At 42.3% G+C, this 17,202-nt stretch overlaps 1 protein-coding gene across 1 annotated transcript; it reads right to left on the bottom strand.

The window, feature by feature from the left end:
• Positions 1-368: 368 nt before the first annotated feature.
• On the bottom strand, positions 369-10,918 carry stx10 (syntaxin 10). The gene is made up of 9 exons (XM_076729060.1): positions 10,862-10,918; positions 10,299-10,374; positions 9,393-9,486; positions 8,701-8,795; positions 7,132-7,194; positions 6,158-6,259; positions 5,275-5,381; positions 3,900-3,994; positions 369-3,344 (listed from the first exon to the last, which is right to left on the bottom strand). The coding sequence occupies exons 1-9, from the start codon at positions 10,894-10,896 to the stop codon at positions 3,268-3,270; spliced, it is 744 nt and encodes a 247-aa protein (XP_076585175.1). The 5' UTR covers positions 10,897-10,918; the 3' UTR covers positions 369-3,267.
• Between the last annotated feature and the right edge of the window lie 6,284 nt (positions 10,919-17,202).

The raw sequence follows: 17,202 nt of genomic DNA, 5'->3' as shown, positions 1-17,202 counted from the left end.
TGCGATTCTGTCTTTCGGACCTCCGGCCGCCGCCTGCTCATTTCCACGGCTCGTGAAGCCACCAGGGACTCGCGCTCTGCTCATCACAGCTCAAGTAAAGGTAATTTCACATGATGCTCCCGCTCTCAGAATAGTATGCGACGATGTTTCCATTTTGAGGAGTGCCTCTCGATTAAAACTCACTCCTGGAACGTGCAATTTGCTGAAAGCTTTTACCTAAAGTACAAATCCGAGCTAAACTCCCTGTACATGCAGCTGTGGAACCGAGCTGCTGTACAGGCCTGAACATACATTTATTTATACTTAAAAACCTCTTTTGGATACATTTTTAAAACACACGCGGTTAAAAAAAAAATAACCACAGCCGCTTCATGTCAAACAAAGTTTAATGAAACTTAAAACCTCACTGAACATTTTCGGAAGCCACTCAGAAAACAGTCACATTCAGTTCACTTCGTGGAGATGAAATGTCTTGTTTTTGTCAAAGCAGCTGCTGCCACGCGACCTTCATTCTTCATGTAGTGTGTGGAAGTAAACACCTTAACTATGCACCACAGCAGAGCAGTGAAATGAAACGCAGTCCGTCATGTGGCGTCAGGAACACTGCAGACACATGCTGTTTGGTATTAAAGGAAACAATGGCAGCCAGTGACGAATACAGCTGTGCACATTCAGATCCAGAGTTAATTCATGTCCCGTTCAAGTTCTCCAAAAAAAAAAAACCAACTTTGGTTACATTCAAAAGAAAAGCGACCCACCAAGCGCTGCTGGTGGCTGCTTTAACAGAATAAAACAAATTCTCATCATTGGCACTTAAAGTTAGTTTTTAACCAATCAGAGGTCAGTTCTTTGAATCCACCTTTAATACCCAGGAGCTGCTTCATTTTACCAAAAGTGTACAACTGACACAAAATGATCATAAAGCCTTGAGGTCTTTTTTTTCTGTTTAAGTAGCGAGTCATGATGAAGGCAGGTGAAGATGAGTCACAAGATGTTCTAAAGAGTTTGACATTTGCTTAATATCTGACTAGCAATAGGTTTAAAATCACCGGACGTCGATTCCTTTCACTGCCTTGATGCAGAACAATCAGCCCATCTCCATTTTGGACAAAACAAAGACTAGAAAGCCTCACACGAGTCCTTCTTTAAACCCAGATCTGGAAACACGCCAGAAAAGACTGAGCTCACTGTAATGCTCTTGCATACAGATGTGGTATAACGGTATCGTGCTGTAAAATCAGATGCAGTCAAATCCAAACAGCACAGCTTCAAATTTCTGGAAAAAAAAGAAAGAAAAGGTTTTACTGTTTTACGGTAGCTTTACCTTCAAAGCCTCTGGAGTGTGAACGACTGGAGCAGAAACCACACGAGTGCTTCAGTTATGCTTGCAGCCATTTTCCAAGTATTCCCTTTATTTTCCCCACTGAAGCATTTAAGGAATGAGGGCTTGAAAATGTAAAAGCACATGTGAACTACTGAGAGAATAAGATGGACAGAGCTCTGGCAGGGAGGACACTCACTGCAGAGCGGCGTCCCTGAACCCCGCCTGCATTCTAGCCTGTGCATCTGACCCCTGACTCCTTTGGTACAAACAAAGGGGAAATGCTTCAGGAGAAATCTCATTTAACCCCCCCCTTTAATTTCAAATTTTCTCTGCAACTGAGTGACGAAAGCAAAAGAAATCTGCCATCACACAGGATTAAAAAATAAGACTGAATCTGGATAAAGCCTTTGTACAGAAATCACGTCCGTTTAAACCAAATTTAAAGCGTAATAGTACATTTATACAGCACTGCAACACACCCTAGCGTGGGCAGTGTTACCTGACATGACACAAAGAAATAACATGACCCACAGCCTCCAGCAGAGGGAGCTGTCAGCCTAAATCTGGGCTGTGCGCGGAGACATCTTGCCCAGCAACTGTTCTTCCTCTCATTAGCTAAAGCTTTTCAATAAAACAGGCAAACCCATTCGCTCTGAGCCAAGGCTGTCTCTCATCACCCAGTGAGACTAACAGAGCTTCAGCCAATCGCGTGCTCAACCGCCTGCAGGGGCGCGAAGGCGGCTGGCTGCAGACCTCACTTCACCTCACAGAGACAGATCACAATCAGGGCAGGAAATAAAGCGTTTTGTCCGCTGGCCATCGAGCCGGGAAGCCGTGCGTTTCTGACAGAGCGGGCAGCGGAGCAAAAAGCAGCGTCTGGTATCGGGGATGGGCGGCCTCGTGTCAGGCGTACGATGAGTCTGCATGTTTGTTTGTTTGTTTTGGCCACAGACAGCATGGCAGCTGATTTCAGAGGTGACTAACACATTAGAACCAGGAAGGAAGGGTTAATCAGTGAAATCAGCTGCTGTCCTGCTGCTCATTCTCCTGGTTTCACTGATGACTTGGTGTTACATTCCCACCCTGATTCACATGTAGGCACAGAAACATACTGCACATTTCACCATATAAAAATAGATTTAAGGCAACACTGAAAACCCCCGCCAACCCCCCCCCCCCCCCATCTCCTCCCTCCCATGCTGCTCCTGTAAGATTAAAACACAAATAACTGCATGTTGCTTGATTTTACAGTTAATAAATTGATATTTAGCAATGTCCCAAAACTACTTTTTGGCTGTTGAATCAGCTTTCACCAGCAAATTGAACTGAATACGCTGCAGCAGCTGCTCTCAGTCTCTGTCCCTTCACTCCTTCTATAAAGCACTTTTTTGGACTGTTTCCTCTCAAAACAGGTCAAGCTTGTGGTTCATCACAGAGCGCAGCATCGTTCAAAAGTTATTCATGATGATGGAAACGTGGCTGTTTTGTACAACTGAAGTATACAAACGCTTCCTATTTCCAAATGTTACTGCCACTGAGCAGTTAACGGGTGTGGATTTCAAACCCTGATGTACACGAGAGTAACTCAACTTTTTGCTGATCAGTGTTTTTAACCTGACAGCAGCAGCAGCCTCCAGTCCCGACCCTCCCATTCAGTACCGTTACTTCCAAAAACAAGCAAAATGCACCAGTATGAAATACTTAATACCGCTGGGGTTTCTCCGTGTGTTGAGCTCCCCCGCTGGCATCCGTCAGCGGGGGAGTTTGTTTTTTTCCACTTGAATCATTAAAAAGCAGAGGGGAGAAGAATTTCATCCTGACTTCTCTCTGCAGGCCACCAGTTTCTCCTCAGCGTGAAGAAAGGGAGGGGAAGGAGGAGAGACACGTCCCTCGTCCTGTATCTGTCCATCTGTCCATCGTCGGGAGGTCAGAGGTCACTTCTCTCAGAGCGCGAAGAAGAGGATGAGGACCACGATCATGATGGCGACCAGCACGCCGATGGCACACCACTGTCTGCGACCTGAAGAACACACACGTCTTTAGACACTCAGGCTGACACGTGACACTGACTGTTGTTGTTTTTCTAGCGACACTGAAAACGGGTACTTGCATGCTAATTTGACTGACTGATTTTTGAATGCTCAGAGAGAGCCGAGCGAACTCTTCCCCTTTGCTCTGTGTCAAGCTAAGCTAACCAGCTGCTGGCTCGAGCTGCATATTTAGCGTACACACGAGAGCAGCGTCAATGTTCTCACTCCACTCTTAGCAAAAAGTGGAAGTGTCTTATTTAATACAAATAAAATGACCGACATCCTGTAATTGCAGACGTGTTGCCTTTCATTACACAACAGGATTTGGGATTTTCTGTGTAATTATCCTGTGAAACTCTGAACTCAATGTTCACCTGACGCTTGTGCCATTGTAAAGATTTCAATAAAACAATTTGCATCGACACTTTTAAGAGCTTTTATCGACGTGTTTGGGTTGCGAGCGGCCCGTTTCTCACGAATACAAATAACAAGCAGAAGTGTGTGCAAAAATGTAACTCTGCATGTGTGCGTGTGTGTAAACTTACTGCTGGTCATGTGAGACACCTTCTCCAGCTTCTTTAGAACCGAGTCCATGCGGGACGATGTCTGATCCATCTCGTCTCCAAAGTCCCCCAACATGCTGAGCAACAAGAGGAGCACACGGTCACTTCAACCACACAAAACACCACAAAAACTTGAAAACACATCATTCAGACCATTTTTTCTACTCCGCTCACCAAGTCAAATTCCATGTTCTCGAAACTTTTTTTAGCCACTAAAACCATTTATTAAGATCAAGCCACAGTGTCCTTGGCCGCTGCAGACATTTGCAGCTCCACCTGATACGATGAGGGGAAAAATGAACCGTGGGCTGGGTGTGTGAGTGATGAAGAAAACAAGACTACACTTCTGAAGGATTGCTGACACCCTTGAAGGCCACAGCGTTTATCGCATCCCACAATATTAAAGTAAAGGGTGAGAGGGACATGCTGACATTTTTGCTGCTACGCGCGCAGTTTATCCTGAGGGTGGAGCTAGAGTTCACTGAAATTGAACCGCTTTAAAGACGCTGAGAAAATGAACATTCATTTTGATGTGAATCTGCTGGGACATACTGTGACTTTACTGATAGTGGCGATGTAGTTTGTGTATGTTGTTAACTGTGTTTCTCCTGCTCAGCCCTCAGTTCTACTTCCACTGGGGGCCCTCTGAAGAACGGATCAGAGCGTTTAATTAAAAAAAATAATTATGATGATGATTTCCTGCATTTCCCAGAATTCCTTCTGGCAACTCCCGTATAATGGCAAAGCCTGTCCTGCTCTCAGTGAATGTGGCCCGCGGACTTACAGTGGTGTGAGACGGGCTGATAAGATGCACTTTGATGGTTGTTTTCTTCATCAATTTATCTGCCACTTATTTTCTTGAATAATCAAATTATCACTTGCTCAAAAACATGTCAGGAAAATTTTCAAAACCATAATTTCCTGAAGCCAAACATGACGTCTTCAAACTGCTGAGTCCAAACTGAAGATAGTCAGTTTACTGTCATGTAAGACGACAAAAGCATCAAATCCTAACAAATGAAAGGCTGAACACCAGAAAAAAATAATCAACTGAATGACTAACTGACTGAACAGAAATAGTTCCCTTTACTGTCTCGTGACTAATCGATGAGTGGACTAATTGTTCCAGCTCCGTGGCATCGAAACCTGAACGAAGCGTGATTACTGTTGATGTTTCAGGTCACTGACAAGAAAAGACACACAGTCTGTCACACGGACTGAAAATAGAATAAGAAAATAAAAGGTGAAGGGCTTTTCTTACTTCACACTTCTTAAAGGTCAGAGAGAAGAAGAGGATTCAGTTTCACCTGTCTGTCTCTCACTGTGTAGACTGATGCTGGTGTGTGTGGTTACTCACACAGCCTGCTCGTCCAGCTCGTCCCCGATGCGTCCCGACATGTCTTTGAGGACTCTGATGCTGCCTGACACCAACTCCAGCTGCTCGTCCTGCTCCTGCATGATCAGCTACACACACACACATAGAGTTACTCTTCATCCTAATGTTGTGTTGATTTCCCAGCTAAACATGTGTTTAATTCATGTCTGCTTTTTCCATTGCTAACACAACAAATGTTGTAATTCGCCTAAATGAGTGCCTCCCACATGTACTGTTGGGTGAGCTGATGAACCTCCACGAGAGCAGAAAGATGCTGCTCTTCGATCATTAAATCAAAGGTGTGAACGAGCACACTGCGTTTTCCATTCGCGTCCTCCTAAAGCTGCAACCCGACACAGGATGTGTGAAGAAATTCAGCACCACAGGAAATTGAAACCAATGGCTCATCCTCAGACACTGAAAATACCCTTTACACAGATTTAATCCTCTCTCGTTTCACTCACAGCGTGACGCTTTGTAAAGCAGATCTCGGCTAGCTCATCTTTCTAAATGGGCTGCAGCAGGGATCCTACGCTCTGCGCTCATTTATTATTCTTGTCATGTGATCCTTTGATTCGATCTGCCTCCTCCTCTGTTAACGTAACCTAATGAAAACTAGAATCGCGACATTTTTAAGCTTCGGCCTGACAGTTCAGATGCTCTCATATTGTTTCTATGAAGTCTCGTATGTGTAACTGCAAATAAAGTCACATTATTGTGTGAAATGAATCCTTCTCACTTATTTGCTGCTGCATGACTTAAAGAAAGGAGAGAATATAAAACCTTCCTCCTTCTTTTCACCGCTTTGTTCGCCTCTTCCTGTCACCTTTTCCCCTTAATCAAACCCCACTTTTTTCTCTTCTACCTGCTGTTGTTCCTGTTGCTCCTCAATGTATCTGGAGTTTGCAGACACCATGTGAGCCTCCAGTCCCGTTGACCTGTTCTGACCTGAGGACGTCAGCAGAGCCTGGACAAAGACACACACAACACATGGGGAAAGAGTGTGTATATTATATTCTAGTAGCTGGAAAAGTCGGCCTATAGCTGGAACTATTTGACTTCTGACAGTTTGCTGGACCTTACAGCTGCTACTGACTGCAACAATCTGCAAATCACAAGCTGCTGCAAGAGTTTGTTTTCTGTATCAGAGCGACCTGTCAACATATCAGCTGAAGCGTGAAAAAGTTAAATTGGGAGATGACTGACTCAGGCAAGCTGTGAAAAACTATGAGCTGACGTAAAACAACAAATAAGAGTTCTTGAAAACACTTATGACAGGCGACACTTCGGTGGACTTCTTTAAATGACGGGTGACTCCAAACCACTGGGCGTCTGCTCGTTACAATTACTCTGTCATGTTACTATGAAAAAGTATGTGTACATGCTACCGTTAGGGGAACCAACAGGAAGTCAGTTGGCTCAGTCAGCGAAGTTTCCCAACATGCACGCTGTCAACCGACTGGGCTGGAGACTCGACTTAGTTTACTCTATGGGCCCGAAAAGGAATGGTTATGAGAAGTCTGGACTTTCCTGTGGTGAGGGGGATGACCGATCCAGATGTGAACCAGAGATATCACTGTTACGTATTTAGTGTCTTGAATGTCATGTTGATAATGGCGCCATAAACGCATCTTGGCCCACATTTCAGATGACATCTACCTGTGTTATTTATTCAGACCAAAGTCCAAGATGAGCAAGTGGTTGTGCACGCAAGCTTTTAACCTGGAAACCTGTGAGAGTTGCATAACTCAGACCAAGTAACACATAATTCATTCCATATTACCCAGTAAAGTGTATGTATTGTGTATGTACTCAGTATGTGTGTAAACATCCACCGACCTCTCTGTTCTTCTTCTCTGCCTGAGCCACAGAAGAAGGGCTGGACAACTGAACCTTCATCTCCTGCACGCACACACACACACACAGAGACACACACACACACATAGAAAACCATTTACAATTCACACTCCACAATGTTTCACAATCGTAGCAAAAATCACTTTAAAGGCCCAGCTCAGTGCAGACAGCTTCATTAATGAGATTTTCTGCCACTGTTCCAGAATAGCCGGCTGGCAAATCAAAATGTCAGAGGGTCTTTTGTTCCCTCTCAGTAACGCTCTTTTCTTTGGCTCCGATGACTCAGTCCTCTTCAGGTCTATTTAAGGATGGTACCTTTGCCTGTAAGACTTGTGTTGGAAAGTGACTCATATTTTCCATCGTGCCAACAGCGTGGACATTGAATGAATTCAGCCAAAACAGCTGCGGTGCAGGTAAACATGCTGACAGGTATCGATGGATAATCAAACATACGTCTCTAATGAAAACACAGTGAAAACACATAAGTTACGCTGTGCTCGGCTGTGCGAGCTGCTGCTGCTGCTGTGACTGATGTTTGACTTTGTCTGACCTGCACAGTCTGTGCGCTATATTAGAAACACTTATGTCACCGAAACACAACAGAGACAACGCTTGTATAACTGTCTCTCTTCCAACATGACCCCTCATAACCACTGGCGACGTCTCTCAAGAAAAAACATACACACTCTGCACAGAGATGTGCAGAGTGGTGAAATGTCATATGATTAGACAGCAGTTCATTGCTTTAGCTTGTATTTTTCTCACACAGTATCAACACATTATGACCATGTTTTGCACATAATATCCTCTTCCAACATGGAGGAAACCCCACCACTCACAACATCACTCCCTCAGTCACTATTCCTCATTTAATATGTACTCAGTTTACACTTCAGTGTGCATCGAATAGATTCCTGCAGCTGTTAGTTTCACATCTATATAAGAAAAATCAGATAATATGTCAACCGATATTTGTTATATTTAACATAAACTAATAAGCTATAAACATATTTTTGTAAGGAGCCTTAAATTTGTTTAGTAAAAGGATCTGGACCATGATTAGATTAGATTAAATTAGATTAGCCTTTATTGTCTCCTTTACGAGAGATCTGTCTTGGCATTCGAGACAGTCGACGCAGCGTCCCACACGTTCAATCAAACTACAGGAAACATGCAGCATCACCCCTGGATCGATAACCACCTATCGCTCTGAGTGCTGAAAGAATGAAAGAACACATCTGTGCTCTCTACTGGACCAACTATCGAACAGCTGCGCTGTTTCTACATCGCCAAACGTACCTTTGACATTTCTGTGCTACATTATTTATCTGCAGACATCAACAAATCTGTGATAAATTAATAACAATCAATAACATCAATCAATCACCTGATTCATCAGTCACTTCATCATATGTCTGATAAGGCATCTACTTCACAAATGTTCATGTAACACAATGATACACAAAAGAACACAACTGTAACTTTGACATCCCAAGATGGCAAAAACAACGTGCCAGAGGAACCAGTTAAAAACATCTGAGTTCTGTTTACCTGGACAGATTTCCTGGTTCGCTCCACAAAGTCTCTCCTCTCCTGAAGTTCATTGTCACCCAGTTTGAACTTCCCCGGGTTCGACTCCACAATATCTGAGCCAGTTAAGGACCCAACGGACGCACCAACCTGTCTGACGACCTTCCATGTAGTTACTGTTAAAACTCTGCAGAACTCCAAGACCTTTTAATGCATTCATTACCGACAGCTAATACCACTGAAGAAGACAAATGTGTTTGAAAAAGAAAATATTTAAGAGCAGAGAAAGTTTACCAGGAAATTTCCCCACAACGTAATCTGATACACCTCTTTATCTGTCATTTAGCCACTGGGAAATAGCATTTTAGTGTTGTCTTCTTACATAATTTAATACACATCCAGTTAAAACAAGATGTCACAGCAGAGTATATATAATAAACAAATATGTATTATAAACACAGCAACAATAATTTATCAAAAATCTGGTGAACTGTCTTAAACTATTAATGTTACAGCCAATTTCATGTCTCTCCCACAAATGCAGCATCCTCTGATATACGACATAATAACCACAGTCATGAGTCTGGATAAGTGGAAAGATAAAGGGAGCAGAAGGAGACACAAAGCATCTGTTTGTTTTAAAATACTGACAGTCATGTGAAGATACGGGCTGTGACAATGAGGGCAAGAGAATTTTCCTGTTAAAAGGATACTGATGGTCTCACTGAGGTCCTCCAGGTCCCAGTCTATGGCCCTTAGACAGTTCCTCAGTTCATTGGTACTCCAGTCCAGTTCGTCGCGACTTACCTGAAACCACAGAAACCAGCAGACACTCTCTAACTACAGATATGGTGTAAATATTCTACACAACCTCTATGCAAGCAGATTTCAGGCACAATTTTGTTCTCACAATTTCATTCTTGCAAATAGAATTACCACCTCGCTGTTGTATCCACTCCAGCAGCAGCTGACATGTATGTCTGTCCTGACTAATTATGTACTGAAGACTTTGAGGGAATTTAATAATAAACGTAATCAGTGTATTTTTGCTGAAACGGAAGTTCTTACATTACTGACACGAATGAATCCAGTGAATAATTTCCAGTGAGAAACATGCTGTCTTCACTTAGAGACTATTTGGTCAGAGGAGCACAGAGGACTGATAGAGAGCTTCAACACATGGTGTGGTGACAATCAACTGAAGCTCAGTATCAGCAGAACCAATGTACAACAGTTTACCAAACAGGGATCTTTAAAGGATAAAGACCTGTTTCAATTACTATGAGCACACATAACATCAGTTTTAAAGTGTCCCCCATAAATCTTTGTCATGTTGTGTCCAATTTCCAACGCTTCTGTATTTGCAGCGTGTTTATTTGTGGCACCTGTGTGTTGTCAAATTGGTGAATAGGTGTGTGTCATGTATTTGCAGTGTAAATTTGATGTGTGTGCTGAGCTGTCTTGACCACCTGGGCTTTAGATCCTGCCCTCTGGTTTGGAGTGTGTTAATGTGCCTTCAGTCAGTCAGGATTGTGTATCCGCCTACATGACTCTGAGGGGCTCATAGTTTCAGGACAGTGATTTCTGTATTGACACTGTCGACATGGAGGGCTGCTCACCTGTGTCCCATCTTGCAACAGTTCCTCCCATCTATGAAACAGGCCACGAGCACGAGTCAGGGCCTTCTGCACCTCCCTGATCACACACAAACACAATCATCATGAGCAGCAGCAGCACAGAATCTGAAAGCTAACTGTCTTCACCTTTGAGACACCTGGTTGTTTCCCAGCTAACACGTTACGCCCCTCGTTTAACCAAAACAAACACAGATTTCACATCCTTCTCTAACTTCGCAGCGCCTTGCAAACTGCCTGACAGCAGAGTCCCAAAGCTGGCCAGGTGTTTACCATGAAAGGCAGACGAAACAAACACCACTGTCAGAGATTACTCAGTGTGGAACCGACTCTCGTTAGACTGAACAAACACGAACACACTGATTAGCTCAGCGCAGCTTAACGCTGTGGCTAGTTAGCTACAGCTAGCCTTCTAGCTAACTTCGCTAATGAAACTTTGTCCTTGAGTAAAACACCAACACACTGTCGAGTTCAGCTTTCAATGTGTACTTTCTTGAATTAGCTTGAGATAACTCCGAGTTTTAGCTGTTATTTTGTTAATTTCTTACCCCTTCACAACGAAAAATGGGTCCTCTATCGACATGATGCTTACTTCCGCTTCTCCACTTGCGCATGCGCAGGACTCAAACGGTCTCCAATGACACTTGGCAGTTTGTGTCGCCTGTGAAATTATTCAGACGTTTCAATTAAACACAGTTATGGTTATTTATGGCACTCATATATACCAAAACCGTTCACTGTATTGTTTAACTGCGCACATTTTCTTTCACATCCCAGCTTGTAAATATTGGGGGGAAAAAAGAAAAAAGAAAACGTACCTCCTCCGTCAATCTAGTAAAGATATTTCTGTTTGATCCAGGGCTGAAGCTTGTTAAAGTGAAGGTTTCAGCATGACAAAAGACGGAGGAAAATTTGGCTGGAGGTTTGGAGGAATGGGCTTGTTAGGGAGCAGTTACCGCCACACATCTGTATAAAATTAGTTGCCGTGGTAACTCCTATGCAATCGCTGCCTGCGCTTGCAGTAAATTACAGGATTTTATATACAAGCAGAAAGCAATGAACTGTATTTAACTCTTTGAATACACGTTGTATGAAAATTTCCAAAGCAAAAATAAAAAAATTAAGAAAAAATAAATAAATACAATTTGTGACTGAGCCCTCCTAGATGCCCCTGTGGCAGATAGGAAACGATGAGGTGTCCTCTGCAGTGGCCCAGTGTGCAAGAAAACATGATGGATCGGCCTCTGGGGTGACCTTCCAGAGGACAAAACGCCATGCAGTGTCATATGATGCTCTACGAGGTATTACAAAGGCCTAATCTAGCGGTTACACTAAATCTGAGTCACATTATAAACCAATTTCAAAGTCAACCAGGGTTTGGAACTGTTTGACCGTGAATGCATCATGACTTTCTGCTGCTGGCTGGGGGGATAATAGGGGCACCCTCAGAGCAGACCTACAAACTCCTTCACAGTTCAAATTTGAGCCGTTTGTCAATCAAAGGCAATGGAAATCTGACAGAGGCTGGTGCATCTTCTGGATAACACACAGCTCCCATTAAAAATTAATTAGTCAATGATCCACATAAATGGACAAAGAGAATCAATGTTGAAAAAAAAAAAAAGCGTGCTCAGCAAATCCTCCAGCAGTGTTTGGTCTGCTTCCTGTCACACCCATTTGTCTGTATTCCTGTGGGCTTTTTCTCTCAGTCCCACCCTGTCCTGTCCAACTCCTTCCTTCCTGTCTTCATCCTGTTTCCTCCCCTCTTCTCCTCCCTCACTACACTCCCTCCCTCACTCCCTTCCTGTACTGTGAAAATTCACAGCCATTTACGTAGAATCGTCACTCTTAACACACACACACACTCACACACACACACACACACACTGAAGGAGACAGAAATGTAATTCTAATAAAGATTTTTAGCAACAGAACAAAGTCTTTTATGCTTAAGTTTCTTGACAGAGGTATTGTTAACATGAGCTTCTCTCAGAACCTTGTGAATATGCATTTAATCACAATATTATCTTATATCATAAGATATTAAGGCAGCATTATCTTTGTACTTCAGTTGTTATTGTACCTACATGGTACACAATTCTAATCAAGTTTTGTTGAATCAAAGTGCCACAAACTAATCTGGCAAAGGGCAAACTGGGCTCAGGTGATATTCTATCGTAACATTATCTGTGGCAACATGTAGATTTGATAAAACTACCATCTGCTGTTTGTACAAGACGGGCACGTGAAGTTTACATGCAACAGTATCCCAGTTTCTACTGGATTATTCCAGCATGTCCAGGTTTCTCAAAACAAGGACTTATCCAGGTTCCTGAAACAAGAATGAAAAATACAGACACCTGAAGAATATACAGTGTGTGGCACAAATAACTGACCATAAGTGGAATACTATGTCACACATGGAAACACACTCACACATTCCCCAGCCAATCCAAACAGATGCCTCACAGGGTAAAATGGAGTGTAAAAGACAAGCAGACGCCGCCCATCGTCTCAGCAAATGATCTCTGCATCAAACACACTGATGTCTCAAACTGAATGCAGTGACTGGCAGCTCTCTTAAAATACAGAGGGGGGTTACACAAGTTCAAAGCATTCATTATCCAGGAGTGTAGTTTTTCATCTATTGAAAAACTGTCTTACTCTGTCACTTTGTAGTATAAAGCACTGGTCTTGTCTGTGTCTGTGTGTGTTTCACATGTTTCTGCACCTTCATCTGGTCCAAAAATTATGAATTTATATTGATTTTATGAGTCTATGCAGACCACCACGAACTCTAAAAGTTCTTATTAACTATTACACCAAGGCCATGGAAAAGTCTTGATTCTGATTGGCTGGAAGGTGTAACTGCACATATGACACGCATGTTTGCATGCAGTTCTAAATGAATGCACCAGTATTAATACAGACATGTGGAAACAGAGTGCAGGCTGGTCACCTGATGGATCCCATTCATCCCAGTCATGGAATGCAAACAAACAGTGGGACATGATTACAAATAGGTCAAGTCAATTTTATTGATACAGTCCAAAATCTCAAATCTGCCTTAAAGTGCTGCAGTCGTCCAGCAAACAGCAGCCTTTATTTATTTAACATCCATAGATACTTCATGACAGAAAACATTAAGCCGTTTTTTTTTTTTTTTTTTTTACAACTTTAAAGCTATTTTTACAACTCACATACTTATTTTCCACTTGCTGCATTTGATTTATCTGTACCGCCCATCTACTGTCCAGCTCAGCGGAATGTAGATCTGCCTCAGTGGAAAGTTTGAGTCACTTTAAAGCGCAGTGATGTAGCAGGAAAATCTCTGCTAGAACCAAACAAAGTCTGAAATGAACCGAGTCGCTCTGGCATAACAAAAGCAACTGGCTGAGGGACAACAAGCAGGAAGAAACAGTCAGAGAAATGCTGAGTCTATAAATAGACACCCTGACCCATTCCCTTATGATGCCTTCAAGTGCTCTTCGTATGGATGACCTACTTTCACCTTTGGCAGCCGGCAATGCAACTTTCTGAAAAGAATTCAAGAGAATAATGATAAGCAGGTTGTTGTAAAAGTAGTTACTTTTTGTTTTGCTGTTGTTTTCTTTTAGTGCAAAAGTTCATTGAGCTGCTGTGCAGGAGGAAGAGGAGAGCACACACGTCACGACATTCACTGATAGTGAGTGACGCCAGGATGCAACTAAAAACCACAACAAACATCAGACCGTGCGTCATACACCTGCAACACAATTAAACAGGCCCTGCCACATTACCACCACTTGTCTACACACACACACTCTAGTGTCTTCAAAAACCTTTTAAATACTGCGACAAACCCATTAAATATTAAAGCCTGTTAAATTGTACAAAGTTAAAACTGACAGCTACTGACAACCAGTGTCAAATTCTTGCATGTGTCAGCAATTAAACATGTTAACTCTGTAACTTTGTTAAAGGTCCATCAGCCAACCAGTTTGTTCCTGTGTTTTAAAATGGTGTTGAAAAGCATTTTTCCTGTGATTCCAGGCACCCACTGGTTTCCAGTTATGTCTATAGCATGTGAATACCTATTGGCAGACTTTGGAAACTTGCTTCAGTTGTGTAATCCATTTTAATGAATGTCAAACCTGCATTTTTATTTATTTATTTATTTATTTTGGTCCAAGTTTAATTATCAAAAGGTAATATGACATATGTCTCAGCAAATGTACGCTAATTTATACACTGAGCAGACACGGAGCAACATCATCAGTCATTTGGAGTTTTCTGCTGATTATTCTCTTGATTACCAGATTCATCATTTGGTCTCTAAAATGCCAGAAATAGGAGAAAATAGCCGTTATACAATACTGACTCCAAAAATGTTGGAGTCTGTGTAAAACATAGATAAACACAGAATCAGTCATGTACAAATTAACTGTAATTACTGGCAATGGTTTTACAAAGTCTGCCTGAGCCCATGTAGTAGACTGAACCAAAGCAGTGAAGTTATGCGCTGTAAAACCAAACCAATGTGCTGAAAGAAGCTAAACCACTCTGCAGTGCTGCAGTCAGGTGATCATTCTCTGTGGGTTCATCACTGAGCCACATCATTCACGTCACACATAGTAATCTGATCCATTGACAATGTCGAAATATTGATTAGAGCAGCTTTAAACTGCAGAACAATCATGTAATATTGACAACAAATGACTGCTTACTGTGATTGATTACACATCTCAAAGAAGTCTGAAGAATCTGATGGTTTTCAACCTTACAGAAATGAATGGAAACCAATGGGAGAAAAATACATTAGAAAAATCTAAAAGTGCACAGCCTGCATTGAAGAAAGACATGTATGATTTGTAGTTAAGAAGCTAAAACTTGCAAACGCACGAGTCACGTCCTTTAAAATCTAAAACACACTCCCAAACAACACAGTAGTGACAGCTACAGGCTGCCAGAACTTGTTAATAAAATTCTTCATTTTCACCATTATGCAAGGTTAATTGTGGCAACAGTCTCCATGCTTTCTGCCCCTGAAAGTTCATATTTTGGCAACTAGGTCATTTCCCAGTCCTACCAACCGGTGTTTATACTGTAGAGGGAAATACTGCAGGGCTTTGAAAAGGCAGGCCCCACCCTATGGTCTGCACACACACACACTCACTCACACAATTCACCGCCCATTTGGCCTCAGGCAGACGCAGTGTGAGTATAATCACACATAACACTGTCACCATAGAGACCGGTCGGGTACAGACCTGAAGTGAAGTCATGTTCGGTTGTTTTCTTTGCTTAAGAAGCGCTCGGCTTATAGAACCACATCCACCGTGACTCTAAACGGCAAACTGGGTTGTGATTCAGTGATTTTAGTCTAAAAGTTGCAATGCATACCTGTAGAAATGGATAAAGTGTAGACTGTGATTGTGGACATGAGGGATCAGCATGAACTCTCCTTTGTGTCCTTTTAAGTAGCGTATATGGTTTGACTGTGTGCTCTCTCATGGCCAAAATGACATTTTTGATAAAAAGCTCGGGTATCTAAAATTCATTGTCTTGGATTTGGTCATTTAAGTAACATATTTTTGTGAGATTTGAATGCATTGCAGTGCATCTTTATGTACTGAAACATGAAATTAAGGGTAAGACTTCCTAAAAGTGTCCTATATCATACACTCACTTGCCACTTCATTAGATACAACACTGATTCCAAAAAGCTGCTGCACTGGATCACATTTTTAGATGCTGTAAGATTTTGGGCAGTAGGTAACTTTTTTTCTTAACACAATCATCATTGTTTATATAGATTTCTTTCATGTTTAAACACCACTGCAGGCTGTCGCTGACAGATGAGTTGTAACATCTTGGCATAATTGCTGTTAAGACATTTGGTACCCATTATAGTGTTAGTGTCTCTGCTGCCATGTTCACGTCATGTGGGGAGGAAGAGTAGCGATGGGAAAGGTTTCCATGGACACAGTTTGCATGTTTTCACAGCATCAGACAACTTGGGGTGGTGACTGTCAGTGTTACTGATAACAAGTGTAATTAACACTCTGAATGAACGGCTATCCAGCACTGAAGTACAGCTTTTCTTTTTTTAACACAAAGTCAGATGTGTCTGAATTTTTAGGAGATGAGGAATTCATGTCTCATGTTCCCACTTTGACATTGTCACAAGTAAAAAGAAATACAGATGTGGTTATTTCCAAACTTCCATGCGTTGCATAGGTGGTGTGCATATTGGTGCATACATGTAGCTGACAAAAAGAAAAAGGTACGTGGGAGGATTATATTCTATTTTTAATTTGCCTTTTTAACGTCTTGCCTGGGACAACGGGCGAAAATTTGCTTTTTTATTAGTTGTTGTCTTTTTTTTAATGAACAATGAGCATCAAGGAGCACTGTCCATGTTAAGAAAAAAACGCTAAAATAAATAGCAAATGAATCCATGCTTGAACTGGACCAGTGTGCAAAAATGAAAGAATGTACAAAACTAATGGTGCAATTATTATTTTCATGATTGTACTTCTATTCTTAATGCAGTCACGATATTTTGTATTTCAAGCATTTCACATTATTAAAAGACAGATGTGTAGCTGCAGAATGTCTCCCTTCTTTGGGCGTCAATGTAAAAAGTCTATATCTCCAAGAACACTTGAACGCATCATCACGGTGCTTGGGGCTGACAGCCTCCTGCCGTTTGACCTCAGCCGAGCTGCAGCTCAGAATGTACACCGGTGACAGCTCCATATATGGCGCAGAGATGACGCCATCACCGCTGTGCCCGGGTGCACGCGTGGGGGAGGGGGGGGCTGCGGTTGCGCGTTCGCGTCATGGCTTTTCCACTGTGCGCGTCCCCACGGGGCTTTACTACCGGATGGACCATATATGGAGGCTG

The sequence above is a fragment of the Chaetodon auriga genome, chromosome 4, assembly GCF_051107435.1.
Source record: "Chaetodon auriga isolate fChaAug3 chromosome 4, fChaAug3.hap1, whole genome shotgun sequence".
Taxonomy (NCBI): domain Eukaryota; kingdom Metazoa; phylum Chordata; class Actinopteri; order Chaetodontiformes; family Chaetodontidae; genus Chaetodon; species Chaetodon auriga.
This window is presented reverse-complemented; position numbering and strand designations above follow the sequence as displayed.